General features: G+C 47.0%; 1 protein-coding gene across 1 annotated transcript in view; it reads right to left on the reverse strand.

Annotated features, from left to right (window-relative positions):
* LOC126548163 (bone morphogenetic protein 1-like) overlaps window positions 1-23,192 on the reverse strand; it is a 688,441-nt gene that overhangs the window by 84,563 nt on the left and 580,686 nt on the right. The window contains exon 8 of the mRNA XM_050196288.2: window positions 20,071-20,193. Within this exon, the coding sequence (XP_050052245.1) occupies window positions 20,071-20,193 (123 nt within the window). The remainder of the gene's footprint in view (window positions 1-20,070; window positions 20,194-23,192) is intronic.

Below are 23,192 nucleotides of genomic sequence, written 5' to 3' on the forward strand. Positions count from 1 at the left end.
CATTTTGGCAGTATAATACATCGTCCCGGAGAACAAACAGGTGAAGGGACGAATGAGAAGGCGATGATTCCAAGCCACCAATGATGGCGCGCAAAGTGTCTTTATGGCGTTGCTCGTCGGCAACGTGGAGCAGCTGAGAAACGGAGAAAACGCAAGCGTAAGCATCGGGGTCAGAGTCGGCGGGTGGTTCGTCCACTGGATAGCGTGATAAACAGTCTGCGTCTTGATGTAATCGGCCCGACTTGTACACTACTGCATAAGAATATTCTTGCAGCCGCAGAGCCCAGCGACCAAGCCGGCCGGTAGGATCCTTGAGTGAGGAAAGCCAGCAGAGCGCGTGGTGGTCCGTGATTACAGAGAAGTGCGTGCCATACAAGTACGGGCGGAATTTGGAAACTGTCCAGACGAGAGCCAGGAATTCACGATCTGTAATCGAATAGTTGCGCTCCGCTGCTGTGAGAAGGCGGCTAGCGTAGGCGATAACACGATCTTGACCTTGTTGGCGCTGGGCTAAGACGGCTCCGATACCGTGACCACTGGCATCGGTACGCACCTCTGTAGGAGAAGATGGGTCAAAGTGGGCCAGTATAGGTGGCGTGGTGATAATTTTGGTGAGGTGGGAAAATGCAGCAGCTTGAGCGGGGCCCCACGTAAACGGCATGTCCTTCTTCAGAAGATCAGTAAGAGGTCGGGAAATCGTTTCGAAGTCTTTAACGAAGCGTCGGAAGTAGGAGCAGAGGCCTACACAACTTCGGACGTCTTTCATAGACTGAGGTAAAGGAAAAAACGGGGCAGCACGAATTTTCTCCGGGTCTGGTTGAATACCGGAAGCGTCGACGAGGTGGCCCAGCACCGTAATCTGCCGACGACCGAAGTGACACTTTGAGGAATTTAGTTGGAGCCCAGCCTCGCGGAAGACTTGAAGAACAGCTGATAAGCGCCTAAGGTGTGTCTCAAATGTAGGCGAAAATAGGAGAACGTCGTCTAGGTAGCAGAGGCATGTTGACCATTTGAACCTTTGAAGCAAAGAGTCCATCGCACGTTCGAACGTTACTGGGGCGGTTTATAGACCGAATGGCATAACTTTGAATTGATATAGACCATCAGGAGTGATGAACCCGGTTTTCTCTTGGTCCTTTTCGTCCACAGATAACTGGCAATAACCAGACCGCAGGTCTATTGATGAAAAGTAGTTGGCACCGTGGAGACAATCGAGGGTGTCGTCATTGCGTGGCAAGGGGTAGACGTCTTTCTTGGTAATGCGGTTTAGATGACGATAATCTACGCAGAAGCACGATGTGCCAGCTTTCTTTTTAACAAGAACCACAGACGACGCCCAAGGGCTCGACGGAGGTTCAACAATGCCTTTGGCAAGCATCTTGTTCACTTTATCTTTGAATAACCTTACGCTCGGAAGAAGAAACTTGATATGGCTGACGATGAACAGGACTGGCATCACCAGTATTTATGAGATGCTTAACGATTGAAGTCTGGGCCAATTGGCAATTGCTGAGGTCGAATATGTCGTGGTAGGAAACCAAAAGGCGACACAGAGCTGCTGCTTGTTCAGGCAATAGGTCCGCAGCAATCATGTGACCAAATGTTGCGTCAGTATATATATATATATATATATATATATATATATATATATATATATATATATATATATATATATATATATATATATATATATATATTCCTTTCAATTGTTTACTAAAAAGTTTTGAACCCACACACTTTTACATCGAGTGGAAGAAAGCCCCTTGAACAGAACAGGGGCCTTTTGGTTTGTTGGAAGCAGCAGCAGAAGGTAGCTCTCGCTTTGAAAGTGCTTTCGAGAGGTGCCCGAAACGATCTATATACGGATTATGGGGACGCCCACACGCTCTCGTTGGAAAAGTCTATAGTACTTAGGCGATCTATCCCAAGTTGTTACAGGCAGATGTGGACTGTTCAATCGTATACCCATTATAGTGCACTGCTCGCTAAATGTAACCAATCGAGAGTGCATTAAGCTGAAAGCAGAATGATGATAAGAAATGTTGGCCTCATTTTTTTTGTCAGACTGCTTTAGCGGCTTCGAACGAGCTTTAGTGATTGATTACATTCTGCTTCAGAAATTTCATGTCAAATTTCGACGAAGATATGCAGCAGGTTGAAACGTTTCCTCTTTCTTTGCTGGAAGTACACATAATTCAGCTAGAGAGGCTTTAAGACCTGAAACAACGCCGTGAGCTACGCGAGAATACTTACAGCGGGACGGAGGCGTAGGTAGTGAATCGATCGCAATTTGGATTCTTTCGGTTCACGAAATGTCGGAGCACATGGGTGCTTCCGCTCCTCTGTCCACTTTGACTTGACTGGAACGAACCTTGGCTCGAATTCAGAATGCTTTCTACTCTGAAGGACTGTTTGCTATTTGCCGGTACACTGCTCATAAAGTCCAACTCTACGTTAGTGAACATGGGGCGCTATAACGTAAAACTATTCCAAACTTTTCTATTCCAATTCTGCAATCAGCACTCGGTGATTGTTCAAAAACTTTTTGGACCACCCCCACTTCACCTGTCTGTCACGCGACGTCACGAAAACCGTGATAGCTCCCCGTCTCATAGGACGTGTACACACTGATTATGCATGATTTGACGGAATAAAAGAAAAATCGTTATTTCTGATTCGACCCCTTTTCGCCATTAGCCCTCGGCTATTGGTCATAAGTTTTCGGGCTGCAGCCACTTCACCTGCCTATCAGGCGACGTCACAAAACCACAAAAACTCACCGCGTCAAAGTGACGCGTACGCATTAAATAGGCATTAATATGCCGAACAAAACAATTTTCTTCTGAATAGCCGCAGGCTGCCCGTTCCGAAAGGAATAAAAGATGGCTGCCGCCGATCGCTCAGGCACTGGCTAATCGCACCTACTGGAGAGCATGAGTTTATTTGCGTGTAATAAAACTTTTTGCGTGGCCGTGTAACGTTTTCGAGCACTTTCGACACGTTTACGACCTCGTTCTGCTAACTCTTCTTTGGTAAGGATCCGTCTCAGCATCATTCTTAAACTTCCGTTGCATGCCGCCGCGATTTTCGTCTAGCCACCGCACGCTAAGTGAGGGAATGCGGACCAATCACAGACGCCGGCACCACCCTCTTGATCCGGTTATAGATTTTCAGTGCACTGGCTCGGACCCATCGAATCCCTGTCCACTTGAGTGTGCTCGTCGCTTCTCGTCAGCCAATTAGATAAGACAAGCCGCTCAGTATAGGCAATGTTGTTCGTTTTTCAAGCAAAAGAAAGTGACCTCCTATGAACGAGGAGAGCGTTTGATTGGTCTGTTCAGACAACCCTGCGGGTAACTGCCAGATGCTTGCGTCGTCGGTTACGCAAATTTGACGTCAGGAGATTGGAATAAAAACATATTGGAATAGTTTTACGTTATAGGGCCCATGCTTGCGAAGCCGTTCTTGCTCACGAACTATTTCGTGAACACGACAGCGATTCTTAAAAACTCAAGCTAGGGAGGTAGATTCCAATCTCAAATCGGCATGTTCCGATTAGGTTCTAGAAACCAGCTCCCCCCCTCTCCCCCCCCCCCACAAAAAAAGAAAACGAAACCGCCTAGTCGAAAACATCAAACTACTGTTACACCTCAACACCACAAAGGTGCTAATTGAACGTTTGCCATGTGTCAAACCACCACACCTCCTATCCAGACGACAACGCAGCGCGGACACTGACGGTTGAAGGGCGGCCACCCCACCATTACCTGGAAATCTGAGCAAAGGACGAAAAGGAGGGAACCACGACAGCGTATTGAGAGGCGCAGTTAATTAGGCGTTTGCGACGAGTCAAATCAAAGTCAAACGACCCATCCCTCAGGACTTATCCAGCCGTCAAGACAGCGTGCAAAACCGGCTGTTGCAGGGTTCCACGAAAAGCCCTCACCCCGCCCTTTACCTGGCAGACTGAGCGAAGAAGAAATGTGGGGGGGGCAAGGACGAACGAACTAGGTGTCGGCAGTTGATTTTCTTCCACAGATTCCAAACCAGTTACTTCGGAGGCGGAGTTACTGTCGGTTATTGCGAGCATGGGCGTGGCATCGCAACGGAGTCGACGACGGTGATTTGCTGCTGGACAGTCTTAAGATTCCCTAGTCGACTCGCCAAGGGAAGACGGCGATATTAAAAGCAGAGACTTTTCGAGAGTGAAGACAGAGGGTCCTGATGTGAACTGAGACGTTTAACTTGCTCCTGCATGAAGTGGGCTTCCGTAACTGGAGCCGTGTAAGTACGCCAATAAACCCTTTTTTCCTTCATTTTCTACAACCTGACGTAGAAGTCGATGGGCTTGGTGGATTCCATGCCCTGAACGCCACCCTAGTCGCAAGACTACGCTCTCGCGTTTGGTGGAAGAGCGTGTTGCGGCAGATTGTAAACTGTCACATTTCACTGCTTTGAAGCCAGCGCAGCTCCTTAACGAGGCAAATACATTAGTCTCCTGATTTCCCATGGACTCCGGCAGTAATCTTTAAGGCCGAATTCACAACGCTTTTTTATTTCTAGGAGAGGTTCGCTATTGGTTGGTCAGCTCCACGAAGCACACCTTTACACGAGTTACAAACTATAGCCACCTTGCAAAAATGACAGAGAACAATTAATTTTAATGGAATAGTTAATTCTATCTGAAAGACAGAAAGCGTTACATCAAGTGCTAAAGCAAGTGCTAAAGTAACTGCTTAGCACAGTACGTCTCTGACAGCAAGCAACAATGTCAGAAAGGTCTCTCAAATGGCAGCGAAGTGAAGGGAATAAAGACAAAAATACCACTTATACTCGGAATTTGTATTGTGTACACAATGCACCTTGAGTACAACGTTAATAGTCTGCATTGCCTACACTACGCACCGAATTGGCCCAGAACGACGAAAGAAAGGCAAGAAAAGACAAAAACGAAATTATTCGTGACAAGTAAATCCTAGTTTTCTTTCCGCCTAAGCTGGCGTTCCATGTACCCAAGTATCTAGACCAGTGTAAATCAAGTTGTAGTATTTGAAACACGTTCTTCCAAACTTGGATTTTAGCGCAAAGTGACATGGACACAGACTAGAAGCAGACAGGAGGAGCGCTAACTCTCAAAAAAATTTTATTGAAACGAAGAACACATATATAAATAGGTGATTGCAAAAAACCGCAGCATAAGAACATGACAAGGTATGAATACATCAGTTAAACATATCAGGAGGTAGGGAAGTCAAAAAAAGGAAACAACAAAGAGACACCACTTCAGATTAACACACGTGTTGTGAAGATACTGAAATTCGCATTCTAACAGAGACAAAGATGCATGGCTAACGCAAGTCTCTCCTAATCTTTTAATGTGGAATGCCTCGATTATTTCCCGTATGCTTTGGCATTTGTGTTTTGAAAGAATTTTTCTGTCTTCAAACAAAGGTTTACAACCGCAATTGAAACAATGTGACGCTAGATGTGAAGCATTAGGGTTGTTAAGTGAATTTCTGTGTTCTTTTAGTCTAATATTAATGCACCTGCCGCTCTGTCCAATGTAAGTCTTACTGCACTTGAGTATGATCTGATAAACTATACCAGTGTTACAAGGCACAAAGGGGGACACATGTCTAACGGCGCAATCATCTTTTCTTTTTTTGCCACCGTGTTCAAGTTTCCTATTTATCATAGGGCACATGATAGACAACTTGCGGGAGGCCGAGAAAACTGTATCGACGTCATATCTATAGGCCACGTTCCGTAAACCATGGTATAATGTATATATATAGGGCACCACAGCAAATCTTTCTTCTTTTTTCGGTTTTTCTTGTTTCTTAGCGGAGCTTTGTACCCATTTTTATTTAGTCATGTCCACACAATATGAAACAAAGTTTTTCACAACAAATAGATAGGCTCGAGAAGGCTAGTTATCCTGTGCATTTATTATCACTAACCTGCGAAAAGCTTTTGAAATGGGTAAAAGGCCCCCCTAAGAAACAAGAAAAACCGAAAAAAGAAAAAAGGTTTGCTGTGGTGCCCTATATATATAGATTATACCATGGTTTACGGAACGTGGCCAATAGATATGACGTCGATACAGTTTTCTCGGCCTCCCGCAAGTTGTCTATCATGTGCCCTATGATAAATAGAAAACTTGAACACGGTGGCAAAACAAGAAAAGGTGATTGCGGCGTTAGACATGTGTCCCCTATTGTGCCTTGTAACACTGGTATAGTTTATCAGATCATACTCAAGTGCAGTAAGACTTACATTGGACAGAGTGACATGTGCATTAATATTAGACTAAAAAAACATAAACGTTCACTTAACAAGCCTAATGCTTCACATCTAGCGTCACATTGTTCCAATTGCGGTTGTAAACCTTTGTTTGAAGACACAAAAGTTATTTCAAGACACAAATGCCAAACCACACAAGAAATGTGGCATGACACACTCGAGGCATTCCACATTAAAAGATTAGGAGAGACTTGCGTTAGCCATGCATCTTTGTTAGAATGCGAATTTCAGTATCTTCACAACAGGTGCATTAATCTGAAGTAGTGTGTCTTTGTTGTTTCCTTTTTTTGACTTCCCTACCTCCTGTCTTCATACCTTGTCATGTTCTTATGCTGCGGTTTTTTGCAATCACCTATTTATATATGTTCTTCGTTTAAATAAAAATTTAGTTGAGAGTTAGCGCTCGTCCTGTCTGCTTCTAGTCTGTGTCCGTGTCACTTCGCACTACAATCCAAGGTCATGTTACCGCACCAACTCGCCCAACTTTCTATCCTTTCGCACGTTCTTCCGACCCCAACCAAGACTTTCTGAACTTAAAAAGGGATATTATTAACGAAGACCCCCTAGTGATGGGCCTCCTATACTATAGTTAACTGCTTACACACAAAGGAAGAGGAGGACGAAAATATTTATTAAAAAAAAGAAAGGACAAGCAGGTGTCTTTCTGCTTGAGCGGGAGGCGCCCTTAGTCCAGGGCTCCTGCGGCTCTTGCTGTCTGCCCGGCCCGCCGCACCAGTTGTTGCTGGTTACTAGTGTCCGAACTAGTCAGCACGGCCTCCCACTGCTCGGGTGTGGGTTTGAGCATTCGCGGGGCCGCCTCCACGTTGGGGCACGCCCATGTGGTGTGATTTAGGGCCTGTGTCGTACACTGTGCCATAGTTGGCAGCGGAAGATCTGGCCGTGCGGATGGAACATCTCACAGCGATGCCTTCTCGCCACTGTTCGTAACCCTTTCAAGATGTGAGGATGCGATTCTAGCGTCAGCGTCTGCTCTGCCCTGGTAGCACTGTCTGTGGTGCGATGCGTAACGCAATACGGGCTACACTGCTTTGCTGACCTCAAGCGTAACTTCGTATGCCATCATTTCATATCGCTATTAGTTGGCATTATTGGGAGCGCCACGTCATCTGGAGAACAATTATACATTTATTTAAAGATACGCCCGTCTAGGGAGTAATGTACGCATCGGTGCCACCGGATATGCAAGCACAAAAGAGTGGAATATATCCAAAAATAAGCCCTTCCTCGTCGCTTTGCTCCGTAACTAGTTGCACACGGCACCAAAGAACATGCTAGGACAAAGAATACAGCAAGACCCCCACACGGCTCTGTCTTGCTGTCTTCTTTGTTCTAGCGTGTTCTCTGAAGCCATTTCCAGGCCGTGAAGAAACAACTATCCAAAGAAAATACATTTTGAGCCTCAACTTCCATGTCTCGATCCTCGCCTCTGCAGCAGAGCCACAGAAACAGGAAATTGTCTCAGCCGAATAGAATTTCCTTTCCTCACTCCGCGCGTTCTACTAGCCACCCTTCCACAAAATATCGCCATGAATCCCTTTTCGCCGCACAGCATTGAACAGAAACCCACGCACTCAGTCACACACGTATGTTCGCCGGCGGCGGTGTGTCTCGCTGAAAGTAAAAGACAGTGGCAGGCGCCTACTTATATGTTCCCGGCGCATCGAGTTTATAATAACGGACGCTATCGAATCGCGATACAATCTCCCCTGCGGCAACGTTCATACCACAGAAGACAACTCCTTTAGAAGTCGCTAAAGGGCGTTCCTACAGTACACCAAACTGCTCCACGAGTGCTCGTGTATCGTTTCCTTTCGTATATCGATTAAACTGTATTACATTCTTCATGCAGCGGTTGGTACAGCTTCCTTACCTTTCGTTTTACGTCCGTCTGCTTCTCTTGCGAAACTGACGTGCTTCTAAGCCACTCACCAGTCTCTATTTTCTATACCGCCGTCCTGAGTATTGAACACAGTTTAGTAGTGGAAAGGAGCAAATATATGTTAGTTGCTGGAGCCTTATACATGCGGCTGCAAGCAATAGAGGAGCTTGGTTGCAGAGCACAAAGAGTACTTACGTTACATGTAACCAAGTAAGACGCAGGACCCTTTCACAAACGCACAGACAAAAAAAAAAGTACACGCTATATCTGTTTGAAAGAGCAGGTGCTATCCAATAGTGATGTTAGGCATACCATTTGCGAATTCGGCTGATCGACGGCAAACAGAAGTCACGAACAAAAAGCTTCGTGAATTAGGCGCCTGTTTTTTTGTTTGCATTCTCATTTTAGTCTTTCTGTAAGGTAGCACAAGTTGCGTCATATGCCGGCTTTGAAACTACCAGGCCCCCGACTTACAGCAAATAAAAGATAGAACGCCTCCTATACAAAGACGGGCATTGTAGAGGTCCTTCTCATTTTCTACGCATTTATTCAGAGAAGAAGAAAAAAAAAAGAATCACCGTTATACGCGAGTTTAAGCTTGGCGACTATACTGTTTCACCAGGCGAACATTCAGTGCAGAAATATTTGATTACAAAAATCACCGAAAGTAGATGAAAGAGAGAGAAAGAAAGAAGGAAATACATTCATATGAAGGTACGAAAGTGGATAGGCGCCATTATTGACATCAGGGCATATGTTTCTAGTGAAAGGTTGGAGATAATAATTATTCTAGACTGAAACATTTACGCATTTACATAACCATTATGCAAAACCTTATAATGGACCCCGTGCTGCCATATATTCAACCCTACAGGTACTTCCTTGCACAATCGCACGACATGACCCGTCGGCGTCATTACGTCTAGCTGGGAGCTGTTGTGCTAATATTCAGCGCACAAAAGCAAGAGAGCACATTATCTGCCGACCGGGTAAAAAAAAAAAAAAAAGGAAAGGAAGAAAGGAACATCATGGCTGGACTACGTGCACGTAGTCCAGCCATGATGTTTCTTTCTTTTTTTTTCGAACAGTTCATCGAATAGTTCAAGGCTCCAGCGAAGGTTTTTGCACTTCAGGTGGCGTGTGGTCACTGATGCGCATCTCGAAGCTTGTGTTGGTCAGAAGGCAAAGGGGCCGGTGGTCCTGCAAGGCTGGTGCCCGTACAAATTGATGCCGCTGATTTCTGCGTTCCTTCTTTCCCAGTACGAAAATGCACCATAACTTAAATTTCACTAGAATATGTACTAATCTTATGAGCTAGTGTCACCAGGTGCGAAATAAAATAAATAAATAAATAAATAAATAAATAAATAAATAAATAAATAAATAAATAAAAAATAGGGCCGACAGCCGGAAAGCTGAATGCTGGTTACGTATTTTAGCTACCGTATCATAATTTGGCGGTGGTTTCCCACGCAGGTAACGCGCGCTCAGGAAATTGCACATACGTGTAAGAGATGGAACTTATATTGCGGCAGAATCTTTCGAAATATTTTCGACGAGAGAGGAAGAAACGTCACGAAGTCAGACGAAACGGGTTGGTTGTCCTAAGTAAATGCGCAAAATATTTACGAAACAAATGAGGGCCGTATAAAAACTGAATAAAATAGCGCACGTAAATCGTCTGTACTTGCAAGGCGCGCGTGTTAAATCGCCGTAATATACGTGTCAGCGATTACGAGTGGTGTGGGAAACAAGAAAGGTCGAAACTTTGTACCTGCAGCCCACAGGAAAGAGCTTAAGTTAGAAGATTCTATGCTCACCAGTGCAACGCGCGCTTACAGTGCAACGGGCCGAGGCGTTTGTCCTCCGGGACGCTTTCCCCTCGCAGCATCGCGACGATGCTCCGTGGTGAAGCGGCTTTACGTTACTGGCGGTCGTAACGGGGGCAATCGCTTTCGCTAACATTAATCCATTCCTCATTGGAGCACAACTCATGGCGCCGAGCCGCAACTCTTGCGGTTGTTGAAGAATTGCACACGCGGATGCAAGCTGCGCAGACGTGCGTTGGTAGATTCTTTCGAATCCAACTCTGCCACTAATTTTGCGCGCGAGCGATGCGAAGCCTCGTGGCTGCATCTGTTCTCGGCAGTGCTGTCGGTATACAGCGGACACTATCGTGGTCCGATCGGGCAGCTTCATCCGCGCTGTCGTTACCAGAAATTCCGCAGCGACCTTCAGTGTAAACGAGTAGCTGTAAGCTTCTAGAAAGCTATTCACTTTATAAAAAGAAACGATGCCATCGAAGGCGCATATCTGTTGCAGTGAGGCGTTTGTTTCGCTGCGTAATTTCACAGAGAACAGAGCATCCCGAAGCTTGGTTGCGCCAGAGAGAGAGAGAGAGCGCGTCCTTTACAACGGCGCGTTTGCATCGATGGTGGAAGACCATCTGCCACCAACAGCTAACCACCGACCACGAAAACAGGGGAAAGAGCCAAGGACACTTATGAACGGAAAAAAAAAGGCTGGTGAATCTGCACGAGGACAAGCTCACAAAACGCCAATGGCCTTCCTGAAAAGTACTGGGCTGTTCGACGGCATCTGACTGTGTTGGGAATGCCGATTTATGTAATACATGCGCGTTGTGCGTGTGTTCACTGCCCATTTTTCTCCCCTTCTCATTTCCGCTGTGCACCGATTATTCCCTCCTCCGCGTAGGGCAGAGCCAAATGGATGTGTTCCTCGTTAACATCCTTGCCCATCTGATATAGAAGCACTCGGCGGCCAACCAAAACTAGGACTTTTCCTGTTCAAAAAGGGGATTTTATTATCCAAGACCCTCTAGTGTTGGGTCTCCTATAGTTAGCTGCTTACTCACAAAGGCATGTACCACCCACTGTGCTATGCAGTAGAACATTCCTTTTCTATACAACTAAAAACTTAACAGTTTCTTTTTGTACAGCCAGCTTCGTAAATTGACGCAGACGCGAAGTCATGAGCGTTTTGCACGGCTCTTTCTGTAGAGGCTGCTTGATCAAAGCATTGTGGTGGGTGAGAAGGCTCAAGTTCGCCTACGAAGCTACCTCGTTTTTAAACGTCAGAGAAGCAGAACGAATTGGGGTTATTGATTCCGCGAAAGAATCTCAGGTGGGGTCAAATCTTCCCGAATCGGCGTATCTTTTGTCCGCGTATGGTTCGTCGCCCCCTTTTTCGCCTGTTTCGTTGTGCTTGAACGAAACCTAGACGACCGCATTGCTTTGGAGCAATTGTGGCGCGTCCAGCTGCATGCTGTCACGTGGCCTATTCATTTTGCTGGATTGCTGGCGTCCCAAAAGCGAGAACTGCACTAGTTCTGCCTTGCTGAAAACGTTTTGAACACTTTTCTTTTTGGTCAAATATTCTATACTAGAAAAAGTATGTGCGCGCTTTTGCATTCCGCGGAATTTGTGCGTGACGACATTTGAGAACTGTGTGCCACCTAGCCCGCTATGACATAATAGTAGGGCTTCAGCAACAGGTTTTTCGCAGGACATATTTAAAATGGCTCATCAAAACAGACAGTGAAACGGTGGGGAACCCTCTTCAGGAGTTTTGTCGGCATTGAAAGACCGACATGTCTCGGGGGGAAGGGGTTGGGGTAGGGGAGGGCCCGCTTCTGGATCCGCCACTGGTTTGTAGTGCCGTGGGACACGCTGTCTCTTTGTAGAACTGTGTGTTTGTGAATGTAATAAAAATAAACAAAAACACCCTTGCACCCACCCCCAATATTCTTAGTAAGTGCACCCTTTTGGTGGGTAAAAGGGTGTTATGACATCTAGAACTGCCCTACGCTTCGCAAGAAGTCATGATGATGGGATATTTCTAGAATGCTAACACCCTTCAAGGCTGTTATGATTCGCAATTCTCATCATCAAGGGTGTAAATTATTTTACTGTGTAGTCGGCAGCGGAAGAGCTGACCGTTCAGATGAAACAGCTCACAGCGATGCCTTCTCGCCACTGCAAGCGAAAGGCAAGTGAGGAAAATAAAATCGGAGGACAAGGGTGTGGAAAGAAGCCGAGATAATAGAAAAATTTCAGTAATCCCTTATGTGTATGGCTTATCGCATAAACTCAAGAAGGTTGCTGCCAAATATGACGTGAATGTAGTTTTCTCGGCAAGAGACAAAGTGGGGGGTGTTTGCCTTGCGACAAACAGTATATATATGTATGACAACAAGGTTAACGGTCTTACTAATAAGTACCAGGTGCGTCATGAGCACCAGTTTTTAGAGAGAGAGAGAGAGAGAGAAGGGAAGACAGAAAGGCAGGGAGGTTAACTAGACTGAGTCCAGTTTGCTACCCTACACGTGGGGAGGGGAATGGGGAGTGAAAGAGGGAGAGAGAGAACTTAGGTATAGGATGTCTACAGTCTGGCACTCAAGTCTGTTTCCCTCAGGTAGCGAAAAAGCGCTCGAACTGCTTTCTGGGCCAATGAACTATGAGGCCAGGCCCCCAAAATCTTCGCTTCCGTAAATGGCCTATCATCCAGTCTATTTAAGGCACACTGGAGAGTCTCGCGTTGATTATCGAAGCGAGAACAGTGGCACAGAAGGTGACTGATGGTCTCTTCACACTTGCACTTCGCGCACATTGGTGAATCCGCCATTCCAATACGATAGCTGTAGGAGTTGGTGAATGCTACTCCTACCCACAGCCGAAACAGCAGTGTTGCGTCACGTCGTGGAAGGTTCGCTGGTAATGTAAGTTTCAGTGATGGGTCGAGGCTGTGTAAACGATACTTAGAGTTCTGAGGTGTATGCCAGCAACCTAACGTGATTGTACGAGCGAGACTGCGAAGCTCTCTTGCAGCGTCGACTCTGGATAAAGGTATAAGGAGTGTCGGTGAGCCAGCCTGGGCACGTCGGGCAGCGTCATCGGCGAGGTGATTACCAACGATGCCACAATGTCCCGGCAGCCACTGAAATATGATATTATGTCCTCTTTCAGAAGCGCAATGGCAGGTTTCGTGGATTTGTGACACCAGCTGTTCATAATTGCCACGTCGTAAACTTCTCAAGCTCTGGAGGGCTGCTTTCGAGTCACAAAATATTGCCCATTTGTTGGGCGGTTCTTTTTCAATGTATTCGACAGCAGCGCGAAGAGCGGCCAGTTCAGAGCCTGTAGATGTCGTTACGTGTGATGTCTTAAACTTGATGACGACCGATTGAGATGGTAGAACAACGGCGCCCGTAGAATTTTCCGAGACGGAACCATCCGTGTAAACATGAATGCGGTTAGAGTATGAACAATGCAGAAGTTCCAATGTGATCTGCTTGAGAGCCGCGGTGGTCAGGCTAGCTTTCTTCACTATTCCTGGAACAGCAAGGTACACAGGAGGCTTCTTCAAGCACCACATAGGGGATGGCGTTCTTGTTGCGGGTGAGTGCCTCAAAGACAAAGAGTGCCGGTTAGCCGCAATTGATCTGGAGAACGCTGCCCTGGGTCTTTTCTCAGGCAATCGAGCGAGATGGTGGTCAGGGACTCTGGATATATGGCGAACATGCACCCGGAGCGCGTCGATATCTATATAGGTCCTTATTGGGTGGTCTCTCGCGGTGGCAATTGTTGCCACGGTTGAAGCATTTCGAGGTAGCCCCAGACATGTTCGAAGGGCTTGGCCTTGAATGCTCTGTAGGACATGGATGTTAGTTTTGTTAGCATTGGACAGCACTGGTGTGCTGTATCGCAAGTATCCTAGGAAGAGCGTCCTGGGCCGGTATTTTGTAGCGATGCCTTTTCCCATTCTATGCTTTTTCCGGCTTTTCGCGCTTGGCCAGTGGTCAGAGCGACGGTCTGCCCACATTATCAACGGGATCAGGCGGCCCTGTGTGGTGGATGATAAGAATAGCATAGAATAAGGCATAAGGCATCGCTACAAAATAGCGGCCCTGTATAGTTGAAGCATAGATGCCACGGATGTGCCCCACGTTTTACCGGCGAGAAACCTTAGTATATGGGAGATAGAAGTAAGCCTCTTCTTCAAATATGTGATGTGGGGGCTCCATGAAAGGTCTCTGTCTATAATAACGCCTAGGAATCGGTGAGTTTTTGCGTAGGAAATTGGTTGGTGGTCAATAGAAATGGGGTACCAGGTCATGGGCTTGTGGGTAAAGGCGACTAAGGCGCACTTCTCGGTCGAAATGCTGAGGCCTTGCGCACGCAGGTACGATGATGTTAGGGTCACGGCTTTTTGGAGCCGTGCACGCACCTGGAGACGTGTAACTGCCGAGGCCCATATGCATATGTCGTCAGCATATATGGAAAGGTTTACTGTATGTGGTAGAACGTCGGCAAGGCCAAGGATTGCAAGGTTGAACAAAGTGGGGCTAAGAACCCCACCCTGAGGGACGCCACGGTAAGTGTAATGGTCAGCAGTTCGGCCATCTGCACTGTGCACAAAGAAGGATCTTTTGAATAGATAGCTCCGAATCCACCGAAACATGCGTCCACCTATTCCATTATTTTCCAGGGCATCAAGGATGGCTTCATGCGTTACATTATCGTAGGCGCTTTTCACGTCGAGGAATAGTGCAACCGATATACGCTTGTGGTGTTTTTCCTGTTGTACAGATGAGACTAGGTCGATGACGTTGTCAATAGAGGAACGGCCCCTTCTAAAACCAGCCATGGCATCGGGGTATACGTTGTGGCGCTCAAGATACCATTCTAGGCGGGTGAGAATCATTCTTTCCATGACCTTCCCAACACAGCTGGACAGCGCAATGGGTCGGTAGGACGCCAGGTCAAGTGGCGACTTTCCAGGCTTCAGGAGTGGTATCAAGCGGCTGGACTTCCACCGCTCAGGAACGACGCCATCATTCCATGACTGGTTATAACATTCCAGCAGTCTGCTTCGGCCATCTTCACCTAGGTGGCATAAAGCAGAGTAGGTGATGCCATCTGGTCCTGGCGACGATGAGCGCCTGCATGAGGCCAGAGCAGCGTCCAATTCCTCAAGTGAGAAGGACACATTCAATTCTGGGAAGCGTGTCGCAGGAACTTCACCCAGAATTTCACTATTGATGGTGACCACACTGCCCGCAATCTTCACACAGAAATCTTCGGCTATATCGACCTGTGAGCGGCCTTGATGGAGGGCGAGGGCTGAGAATGGGTGTCGTTGCTGTGGAGACGAGCCAAGGCCGCGCACCGTCCTCCATATGATAGACAGAGGCTTGCGGGGGTCAAGTGATTCGCAGAACGTCTTCCACCGTTGTTCCTCCAACCTGTCCATACGACGTTGGATTTTCTTCTGTATACGTCGAGCGACTCTAAGGTCATGAATTGACTTCGTGCGCCTGTATCGCCTCTCGGCTCTTCTGCGAATCGTTCGAAGTCGCTCAAGTTCCATGTCAAAATCCGTACGTTTTTTCGCAGATGTAAATGTGTACTTAGACGATTCCACTACACTTGTAATAAGGTTTTCAATGGTGCCGGTAAAACCTTCTTTGCATGCCTCTTCCACCTTTGTCTTATACGTTGACCACCTTATATATGCTTGTCGGGAAGTACAAGAGGAGAAGCTTCCAAATCCATTGATAATTAAGTAGGTGGAAATATGGTCACTACCATGAGTCTCGATGTCAGAGAACCATCGAACATTTTGACCAAGTTGCCGTGACACCAAGGTCAAGTCTAAGCAACTGCTATAGTTCGCACCACGCAAGTACGTCGGACTGCCATCGTTCATAATGCTAAGTTCATGGTCGGAAGCAAATTCTACAAGTTTCCGGCCCCTGGAATCTATTCTGGAGCTTCCCCAAGCCAAGTGATGAGCATTAAAATCTCCTGTGATAATCCAGGGTCCAGTAGTTGCCGTCAGGATGTCTCGCAATCGGTCGCCGTCGAACCGACTATATGGGGATATGTAGGCGCCGATAAGGGTGAAGGCCACTTTATTCTTTGTAATGCGGAGACACACGTATTGGTTTCCATCATGAGGCTGCACTGTGTGGGGGATGTAAGTCAGTTCTGTACGGATGTAAACAATTACTTTGCTGGGTTGCCCGCACGTTGACGCCATAAAGGCTTCGTATCCAGAGAGTCTTAGCGCTTTCGACACGTTCGGTTCACATATTACCAATACAGGAAATCGGTTCGTGAAAACGTATTGGCGGAAACATGAAATCCGTGATTTAAGTCCTCTGGCATTCCACTGGAAAATTGTCGCGCTACGCACTTCATCACGGAGTGAAGGCAGTGGAAGAGCCATTGTGCTTATGCAAGATTTGCAAGCACTGGGCTCAGGGCATCCAACACTTGAACTGCGCTTCGAGCTGTTGGCGTATTCGAGTTGCCCACAAGCGTGCGAATCGCATTTATCAAAGACTTGAGCATTGTTACAATTCGGCGGTCATGATCTGTCAGCTCATCTGGGTGAGGGGTGGAGCATTGTGGTGCCTTTCCTTGTTGGGGTTTTTCCACAGGGCTTATCCTTGGCAGTGGTGGCCATTCCTCATTCACGGCAGTCTTTTCAGATGCTCCGTTATCTATACACGGTTTGGAAACATTCTGCACTGAGGTTGGAGCAGATTCAACAGCAAGAGGCTGTGCGGCACGCGTATTCTTTGTGCGGAGAGCAGAATTCCTTGATGAGCGTCTGCGACGAGAACGACGTCGCCTGACGTCAGCAGCTGCTTCACGATGGGTCGACCGGTCCCTCACCATTTTCTTCAAGATGGAGAGTTCTCGCCTAACTCTAGGACAATCCTTTGATGAGGCATCGTGGGGCCCTTGACAGTTCGGACACTTATAAGTTTTTGCCTGGCAGTTGCCTGCAGAGTGTTGTGCTGCACAGCGGGAACATATAGCAGACTTTCCACAGACGGCGCTCACGTGGCCGAATTTCTGACAGTTTCTGCACTGAAGCGGCTTGGGAACAAATGGCCGGACAGCATGTCGAAAATGACCTACCTTCACATGCGATGGAAGGCAGTCACCTTTAAAGACAATTTTCACGCATCTGGAAGTTCCGAGACGGGCCACCTGTAGTATGTGGGTCCCATTATTGGCAGGCTTTATCAAAAGTGGTAAATCCTCGCCTGAAATGGCCGCATTAATGTCATATATGACGCCTGTAGTAGTCTCTTTTCCCATCGGGATGATGGTACGGACGTTCATGCCACCGAGAACAGTGACAGCTCGCAGAGAATCTAACGCCGACGCTTGGGCGACGTCTACCGCGACAATATTCTTCCGAGGGTTGACTCGTACGTCCTCAATGCCATTTGGCAACAGTCTCTCGAGTTCAACCGATGCAACTTGCCTGTTGAGGAACCTCATGTTGTCGGAGGGTAGCACAGGTAAGAAAAGGATGGTGTACTTTGGCGAACTTTGCGGAGTCCTCATAGTAGATGTGTCCACAGAGGCCCCAAGCATCCGCCGCTTTGCTTTCTTACTCAGGACAGTCCCGTAGTCGTCGTCGGAGCTGTCGTCGCTCTCGGTCGAGTCTATCAGGGTAGCCTCGCTGTCGCTCGAGAGGCTGTTCCGCTTCCTTGAGGCTGCCGACGCGGGCGCCGCTACATCAGGTCGGAGTGCGGGTGGCTCCACTTCCATTCCCGTAGGGCAGGGAACAGTGTTCCCCGGAAAAAAGCGAGAATTACCACAAAACACTGGTGACGGAGAACAAACACCAGTTTTTAGAATGTAAAAGAAATGTAAGGTATAAAATTACTTTCAAGTGTGGGCAGTACTATGTCAGCCAGACTGGCCGATGCATAAATGTAAGTTTAAGAGAGCACTTGGCCAGCTTGAAGGGAAGGCACTATACGCATTTGGCAATGCACTGTGCACAACGGTCACTGAGCATGTGTAAGCACTGTTTGACCAAACTGCCATTTTGTATGTTAGTCTATAATCAGGCAACAAGAGAAATTGCAAAACTTGGCACATAATCTACTTTGCAGGGAGCATGTGTTAGCCATCCGTTTGTAGCTTTGAATGATAGTGAAATTAACTTGCTCAACATTAGATGATAGTATGTAGAATATGATGCAATTCTGAATGTTATCATGTGGAAAGGATGCTCTGTTGCCCATGCGTGGTGATCATGTGACGGCTCTCGAGGCTATATATGCGCTGTGTTTAGGAATAAAATTCAGTTGTCAGTCTGCGCTGGTCTCTGCGTCCTTTTCCTGTTGTCTTCGTTCAGTGTGCGCAAAGCTTTCCACAATGTACTCCGCATTGCTGACCCCAAGCGTGACTTTCACACTTCGCGAGGCCACGACAGATGCGGTCGTGTGTTCCTGTATCGCAGCTGCCTAGTGATAGTGAAATGGAATAGATGCTATGAGGAGGTGGTGATGAGACGCTACTTATGCGAATGATCTTTATAAATTTCAGCTGGCTAGCACGACACTATGCCGCACATGCAACATTGACGAGTACTTGTACGATGTAACTTTGCAGACCTTTCATAACCTCAAGGACCATAGCTTAAGACACCATCGAACATGCCTCATTAAGCCGAGGGGCGTTCTCGGTCGGTGACGGTGCAGTGTCTCTCTGTCACGCGCAGCAAAAGCGCATTTGGCATTACAGGGCCAATGTCTATAGTCATATGCTGTTAACTCGTGTGCTTTCAGTTTGCCGCTTCAGTTTGCCTGTGTGCGTGGGGGAGAGCGTGGGAGGGGGTGAGTTGGTGCTGGGCGGGAGCGTTTGCTTGTTTCGCATTTCTTTACCCACCAGCTGTTGTTGCTTAGTGACTACGGTGTTGGGCTACTATTAGCACGAGGTCGCGGGATCGAATCCCGGCCACGGCGGCCGCATGTAGATGGGGGCGAAAACACCCGTTTACTTAGATTTAGGTGCACGTTAAAGAACCCCAGGCGGTCCAAATTTGCGGATTCCCCCACTACGGCGCGCCTCATAATCAGATAGTGTTTTTGGCAAGTAAAACGCCATAAAATTTCGTTATCTCATTTATCCGTTGTCATAGGCGCCTTGAGTTATAAGCAAAACATCTGTGCAAATAAGCTAACACTTGAGATTTTCTAAAACACATGTTTTAGAGAGGAACCCTTTTTTTAGAGTTCAGACGCAATTGTCGGTGGGGGTGTTTGGATGTGGAGAGGGAGGCAAGTGCATCGCTGAGACGGGGAAGCTGGGAGGAGAGGTTTTGTCCTGCACGCTTACGCGGCGCCGCTGGAGGGGACGCAAAAGTTTGGCGTACACTGATTCCCTTAATGCGAGGGGTATGCGTGCTGTTTTTCTTTTTTAAATTCCCAGGAACGTCGGCTGGGATTTCTCACAGCTGTATCTAACAGAAAAAGAAACCAAGAACAAGCTCCGAAAATTTTTGCGCCGAGACTCAAACCATGGCACAGCTGCTGTGCCCATTACGCTCCTTAGCCCAACACAAACGTAAAATCTAGGCGTGCTTGAAACGAATAGATAAATTCTTAACTGTCACGTGCCAAAACCAGAACCTGGTTATGAGGCATGCCTCAGTGGGAGACTCCGGATTAATTTTGACAACATGGAGTATTTTTTTTTCTTTTGAGCGTGGACCCAATCACGGTACACGGCGCTTCTGTATTTCGCCACCATCGAAACGCAGCCGCCGCCGCCGCCGCCGGGATTCGATCCCACGATCTCGTGCTGAGCAGCGCAACGCCAAAGCCACTGAGCAACCACGGCGCGGGTAACGTACTTGAAACATCAGTGCATTGCACACCAGAAGCGAAATCGGTGCTGCCATCAAAATCGCGAAGGAACGTGGCCAGTGAATGGCGCCGTGTTACGCTGCTCGTTCCGCTCAAAGCCCACTTATATATGTGCGCCCAGCGTGCAGGTTTCGGACAACATCCGCTGTAGCTGTGCTATACGCACCTTCGTAGTAAGCCCGGAAGCCAACGTGTCCATTCTGGTTGCTCGAGGTCCGGTAGACGATGAGCATGCGGTACCCTGTGCTTAGCAGCATTTCCGGTATGCGTCCCGTCCCGCAGTAGCGACCTGCAAACACAAGGACACTTGTTAGTGAGCGCGAAAGAAGTTAACGAAGATAGAAGCACAAGTAGCGAGTTGCGCGAGTAGCGTGGAAAAGGTTGGCGTAATGCGTTGACGGAAGCAGAAACCCATAACAGATGGCTACACGACCGCGCTGAAGCATTCACGAAAGTTTGAAAAGTAAGAACTTTTCGCGATTGACCAGCTTCTGTCGCTAGTATTAGACAGTTCCAGTTTGGCACAATCACCTTTGCGTAGACTCTGTGAAATAGCGGGTACAAAGTACGCATGCATAGAACGCAATGACGCGCTTTGCCGGTTACGCGCACGCGCTATCATTTATACTTCGTGATAAGATCTTTACTTGAATTAATTACCTTAAAAAAAAAAAACACGTGACAAGACGGTGGCGTCCGGGCCACTTGCGTTGATACGAATTCGCTTTTGGTGCGTGCTCTTCGTTGAGGTAAAAAAAAAAAAAAGAAGTGGTAAAATCGGCTTTTACTTACTCATCTCACTTGAGAGAGAAATAATTAGCGAGGCTTTGTCAGTACCATGGGGTCCTAGCAAAAGACAACACCGCTACCGCCGAGGTGTTTGAATTCCCGTCGAGGCGACGACTCCAGCAAGCTTCGCGCTGGCAGCGTGCCGCCAGTGCCAAACGCGAGCTAATTATAATGCATATTATGACGTCCGCACTTAGCTGCGTCGGAGCAATTTTGCATATGTCAACGGAAATGGTTCAGACTCTTTACTACAACTGTCTATGACATTCGCCATGACATACGGCTGGTGAGTGCAATAGCGAGTCGCTCAACACAGTAAAATACAGAATTTAGTGATTGTGCCCTAACAAGTGAATGTTGTAATTGTATTATGGCACGCTTATGTTTTGAGTTATATTAGTATGTACCTGTTAAGTTCTTCTATCCTTTGCAATTATATTTACGTGCCTTTGTTTTGTTTTGCACTGTAATCGCGCAAGTGTTGTGTTAGCATTTTTTTTTCCGCTTATGCCACTCTCCTCTGTAATGTAATGTGTACTTTGAGGGTATCATAAATAAATAAATAAATAAAAAAAATAAATAAATAAATATGCCTATTCGCGATCAACTCTGTGAAGATGGATGGCAGCGAAAGCTGAGACTAAGAAGGGCGCGTTGCTGCCCTTTGCATTGAGCACCAGTCCGAGCACCCTGAGAGAATCCACCCTCTGGATGCGCTGGCCCGTCTTCGTTCCGAGTTCGATCGGTACTTGGTCCAGCGTCGTGTCGAACTTAGGTCGATACGACGCAGTAGTGTCGACTTAGGTCGGACGCAGTAGCGGAGGGCCGCGGATAAGGTTTCACCAGCTTGGTTTCTTTGAACGTACGCCTAAGCCTAAAGCAAGGTGAACGAGCATTTCTTTTTATATTCCGCGCCCGCTGGAATGCGGCCGCCGCGGCTGGTGATCGAACCATGCGACTTCGTGCGCAGCAGAAGAACGTCGTGGCCACTGCGCTACCCCCCCCCCCCTTTTTTTTTTTTTTTGCGCCTCAAGTCATTTCCGCCCTTAAAAGACACGCACACGCGCGGACATGTACGCACGCAATATGAAATGTGTAATCACAGATTGAACCCAAAAGTAAGATTACGGTGATACGATGGGCACGTTGGTGTCATAGCTTATGATTGCAGAGTTTCAGACACATCCCCTAGAAGTTCAGTGGGGGGCGGGCAGGCGGGCACACCACCTAAGCATGGGAGAGAGAAACCATGACGCACACGGAAGAAACGTTCGCGACTAAATAAGCTCAGCGAGAAAAAAAAAAGAAAGTGTACATATACGACACCGCATTAAAAGTATATACTCGATGAAAGAGGGTGTCCCAGCTAACTTTTGCCATAGGTTTAAGATATTCAAATGCCACATAGCTGGATAGAACCAAGATAACGTTGTTTGCCGGCGCTTGGAGACACTCAGATTGTTTCCTTTTTTGCATTCAGCGTAATCACATAATTAGTTTTAATTAATTAGTCAACTTCTCGAATATTATAATTAGATGAAAAGTGTCAATGAGAGAATTGTAGAGCGACATGAAAAGTTCCCCGATACAGCTTTCTGTTGCTCAATACGTGCTGCATAAAAGTGTTTTTAGTGCGAAAGAAGCCCGCGAATACACGCGAAGTGCCTCGAGCGGACAGTCGCACGGCAATTTTGCGTGCATTTGCGTGCATTTGCGTGCTTCTTTCATGCTCTTAAAAACACTTATGTAGCACGTATTGAGCATCAGAAAGCTGTATGGGGGAACTTTTCATGTCGCTCTAGAATTCTCTCATTGACACTTTTCATCTAATTATAATATTCGAGAAGTTGCTAGATAAGAAGCAGTATGGATTAGGATTTCTGATCCATAAGGACATAGCGGGTAACATCGACGAGTTCTACAGCATTAGTAAGAGGGTAGCAGTAGTCGTAATAAAACTTAATAAGAAGTATAGATTAAAGGTAGTACAAGCCCACACATCAACCTCCAGTCATGATGATGATAAAGTAGATCAGTTTCATAAAGATCTGGAATTAGCAATGAGAAAAGTGCAAACTCAGTATACTGTAGTAATGGTAGACTTCAACGCCAAAGTGCGGACAAAGCAGGCTGGTGAACAAGCTATTGGCAACTACGGCGTCTATTCTGGAAACAATACAGGAGAGATGTTGGTAGAATTCGCGGAAAGGAAGAAGCTGCGAATAATGAACACCTTCTTCAGAAAGCGTAGCAACAAAAAGTGGACTTGGAAGAGCCCTAATGGTGAAACAAGAAATGCAATTGATTCCAGCAGAGTTCGAGATGTAGAAGTATTAGATAGGGTAAAGTTCAATGATCATAGGTTAGTGAAATCTAGGATTCACCTCAGTTTGAAGAGAGAAAGGGTGAAATTGGTCAAGAAGAAACAGGCCAACCTAGACGCAGTAAGGGAAAAAGCAGACCAGTTCAGGCTGGTACTTGCAAACAAATATGCAGCCT

Source organism: Dermacentor andersoni, chromosome 1 (assembly GCF_023375885.2).
Source record: "Dermacentor andersoni chromosome 1, qqDerAnde1_hic_scaffold, whole genome shotgun sequence".
NCBI lineage: Eukaryota > Metazoa > Arthropoda > Arachnida > Ixodida > Ixodidae > Dermacentor > Dermacentor andersoni.